General features: G+C 37.7%; 1 protein-coding gene across 1 annotated transcript; it reads right to left on the bottom strand.

Annotated features, from left to right (window-relative positions):
* Positions 1–2,382: 2,382 nt before the first annotated feature.
* On the bottom strand, positions 2,383–3,578 carry LOC139841605 (uncharacterized). The gene is made up of 3 exons (XM_071831818.1): positions 3,319–3,578; positions 2,995–3,268; positions 2,383–2,880 (listed from the first exon to the last, which is right to left on the bottom strand). The coding sequence occupies exons 1-3, from the start codon at positions 3,576–3,578 to the stop codon at positions 2,383–2,385; spliced, it is 1,032 nt and encodes a 343-aa protein (XP_071687919.1).
* Positions 3,579–4,245: the final 667 nt, after the last annotated feature.

Consider the following 4,245-nt stretch of genomic DNA (forward strand, 5'->3'; position numbering starts at 1 on the left):
TGAGTTCAAGTCCTCGTGCCCCTTTTTCTCTCTTTTTGTTTGTAACTTTTTTATCTCAGTTCTCGCTCAACATTATGTATATATGTAAACATGATGTTATGGTTATGTTTCCTTATTTATGCGATTTTTCTGGCGTTAAAAACGTGAAGTCCATTAGGTACTAACCATGTGTTTCCAAACATACCCGTAGCAACGCGTTTTTAAATATGTAAATACATAACGCTACGTTAAATATGAGTATGAAATTCGAAAGGCCCCGCCGCATCGTGCGGGCCGGTAATTTTCTAGTTAATACGAATTGTACAGTTGCTATGATGCATGCATATGCTCCTAAGCATACGAATATACGAATATATAAATATGGGGCATTCAGCATCACCTCATCGAATACGTACAGTAGGCAAGTGAGATTATCTATAATATGATTTTATCCAACTCCAACTCTTTGAATTGATGGAGCAAACATTATTTGTTGTAACTAATATAAGCTAATGAAAAAAATAACGAATTCATCATTCTCTATTTCTTTCTTTCTTTTCTTTTTTTCACGTTCAATACGGAAAACTAACAATTAAATAGTGGCTAGAAGTTCAAATATGCAAATGGTATAATTGTAACAATGTTTAGTTTGCTCATATATCGTTCATTTCTTTTACACACCTTCCAACTCGAGAATACATGTATCTTATTTTGTATTACATTCTTTTCTATTCTAATTCCCTCTTCCTTTTTCCATCCCACTCTTTTCCACTTAAAAAAAAAAAACTCGAGAACACAGCGTCAATGAAAAATATAATATAATTTACAATAATAATAGATCCAAAGATATACTAACATACAAATTGATTCGAATTCTGATTCACATATCAAGTGTTAATGCTAAAAATTGTATACTCCATAGTTTATATGTCACCCGAGTAATAAATTCAGAATCGTAGAAGTTTATTATAAAATGTTTTAAAAATGGTCACTTTAACAATAGATTCAAAGTTATGCATGAAATACAAAGTGGATACATTTATGCTGGATAAACTGATGATGGAGATGATTTTAGTTATTTCTTGGCCTACGCAATTTCAAATCAATTGGTTGGAATATATCTCGTCGATATTTCACGTTCAATGCATCGTTTGCGTCGGGATCCACATGATATTAGTTGTAGTTGTCGTAGCATTTTACAACCTTAAAATGACACCTATTATCCAAAAAATTTAATTCCAAATGCACACTATTCTTACAATCCAATATATAAACAATCTTTACGATCCAACATATCAATATCACCATCCTTACAATCCAGAACATCAATATAACCATCCTTAGAATCCAACATATCAATCTAACCAGCCTTATAATCCAACAAATCAATCTAAACAGCCTTACAATCAAACAAATCAAGGGGGTGCCCGGTGCTGGAAGGCAAGTGAGTTGAGTCACTAGTCAAACTTCGTTCTCGAATACTGTGTGTCTATATACTCGACGACCAGGGCATTCTAAGTTTCCCAACAAGTGGTGACTTCGTTTTTAGGTATCGAAAATTCCAAAAAACAAACGATGATCTGCGTCGTTGATGAACGACGTTGGTGAAAGTCATGCCACCCGTTGATTGTTTGTCCCGACATTTGAATCGTCCCACCTATTGACTTGTTATCTAGTTTTTTTCGAACGGCATAAGATTTTATAAAAAAAAAACTAGCGAGACGCTAGGAACAAGAACAAAAATTACAGCACATATAGGGGGTTTTGCAACCATATCGTCCAATCTATCCTCTGTTTTAACGATCTAGAATACAACCAATTAAAACTCATGACCACAATGTAATCAAAAACATGATGTTTTCTGAAAGAAGTGTCGTTGAAAATGTAGCAGTTTCAAAACCTCCAAACGTTCCACACCGCTGAAAACAAGATGACTCTAAGGAGGGTACTCTTCGACTCATTTATAGAGACGCCGTCTATCCAAGACCACATGCCATCCATCGAGCCCCACAATGGGATGACGATACCAATCCATATACTAATACGAAGCCAGAGTTGGGTAGTAACAACATAAGAGCAAAAAATATGATGTTCATCTTCCGGAGCATCATTGCAAAGACCACAATAATCATTGTCCAGGATCAAACCACGAGCAATCAAGTTTGTTTTGGTGGGAAGACTTGGTGGGAAGACGAAGCAAACGTAAACGCCAGACAAATACATTGATCTTTATTGGAATAACTTTGTACCAATTTGTTGTGCTCGAGAAAGGAGCATGTTGAGAATCATCAATGATATTTCTAGCATCCGAAACCGTGAACGTTCCATTATTATTGTTGATCCAAACCCATTTGTCATCATTCCGAGTTAGAGTAATCTGCTCTAGCCTGTTGATTAGATCTGTTAGTTGTTCACTTTCAATCCCACCTCTAGGACATCTTCTCCAAAACCAATTCCACCCGTAATCGAAACTTGAGCAGCAATCGTAGAATCCTTGTTGATGTCAAGCGCAAATAATCTGGGGAAACGATTAGCTAAAATAGAGCCATCCAACCATGGATCAAACCAATATTTTGAGCATTCTCCATTCCCTATTCGGACCCGTAACAAAGAAGGATCTAAAGAGGAATTGTGCAGCAAATCAATGTTTTTAACAATATCAAACCAAATACCAGGAGAATTAGCAGATAATGAACTAGAATTGCCCCTTTGATTATGAATGCATTTGACGGCCTTGACCCATGAGGCATTTAAGTTTGTAATAAATCTCCACCTCCATTTGTAAAGTAACGCAAGATTTAAGAAGGAAAGGCTCGTGACTCTAAGACCACCTTTCGAAAGGGGATTAAGGATAAGGCGCCAATTAACCCAATGAATCTTTTTTACCTTTTGATTCCCTCCCTAAAAAAAGAAGCACGCAAAGCTTCAAGCTTCTTTATAACCGTGACTGGCGATATAAAGATAGACAAATAGTAAGAACCAACGGCTCCAAGGACCGACTTAATAAGAGTTAGCCTTCCCCCCATGGAAATCATGGTTGCTTTCCAAGAAGAAAGACGTTTTTTTTTCCTTATCGATTATAGGAGTCCAACTTTCCACCCGTTTCATGTTCATGCCGACTGGCAGCCCTAGATGATAGAAAGGAAGAGATGAAGCCATGCACCCTAAAGATGAAGCAAGATTAGAAACCTCAGAGTTATGGACCCCACTCCATGCAACGAAGATTTTTGGATATTTATCTTTAAACCCGACACCGCGAAGAAGCAGGATAAGATGAGAAAAATGTTCGCTGCATTCGTCGCACACCAATCTCCTAAAAACATTACATCGTCAGCTTACATGCAAATAGAAATCGGGAAGTAGTTGGAATCAGGACCAATGTGAAGCGGATGATAAAGTGCCGCATTGGTAGCATCATGGATGGCCGCTTGAAGACCTTCCATCCCGATGATAAAAAGGAATGGAGATAGAGGATCACCTTGCCGAAGACCTCTGCCAATGCTAAACTTTGAAGAAGGACTGCCGTTAAGTAATATCGAAGCTTTCGAAGAAACAAGACAAGCCTTAATCCAGGTAATCCAGCGGATATTGAATCCCATGTGATGCATCATAGTCAAAATAAAATCCTAGTGAATCGAATCGAAAGCCTTATCGAAGTCTACTTTAAAAAGCATCGCCTTCTTATTTCTTTTCTTGCACCAACTAACCACTTCATTAACCATCAAAACTCTATCCAGGATCTGCCTACCTTTAATAAAGGCAGATTGTTCTGGACCAATGAGGTCATCAATAACCAGAGCTATTCTATTAGCCAAAAGCTTTGCAATGGTCTTGTATTGAATACCTATGAGGCTAATAGGGCGAAAGTCTTTAACGTGAATAGGGTTTTCTTTTTTCGGGATTAGAGAAAAGAAAGACGAATTGCATCCCCTTGCAATATAACCGGTGTCTAAGAAGTGGCGAACAAAACAAAGGATATCCGTATTCAAAGTGTCCTAGAAGTGTTTGACAAATTTGAAGGAAAATCCGTCGGGACCCGGAGATTTTTCACTTCCTCAAGACCAAACCGCGTTTTTGATATCTTCGTCTGAAAAAACATCCCGAGTCATCGAAGAATGCTCAGTGTTAATTTTCCGAATATGAGGGCTAGGCCGAACTATGTTGTCATGATCCAGTGCCTTAAACTTGTTGGTAAAGTAATTGAAGAAAACCTCTTTAACCAACGAAGGAGTAGTTACCCAATCACCGTTCGACATGACACCCGCT

This window comes from Rutidosis leptorrhynchoides, chromosome 4 (genome assembly GCF_046630445.1).
Source record: "Rutidosis leptorrhynchoides isolate AG116_Rl617_1_P2 chromosome 4, CSIRO_AGI_Rlap_v1, whole genome shotgun sequence".
Taxonomy (NCBI): Eukaryota; Viridiplantae; Streptophyta; class Magnoliopsida; order Asterales; family Asteraceae; genus Rutidosis; species Rutidosis leptorrhynchoides.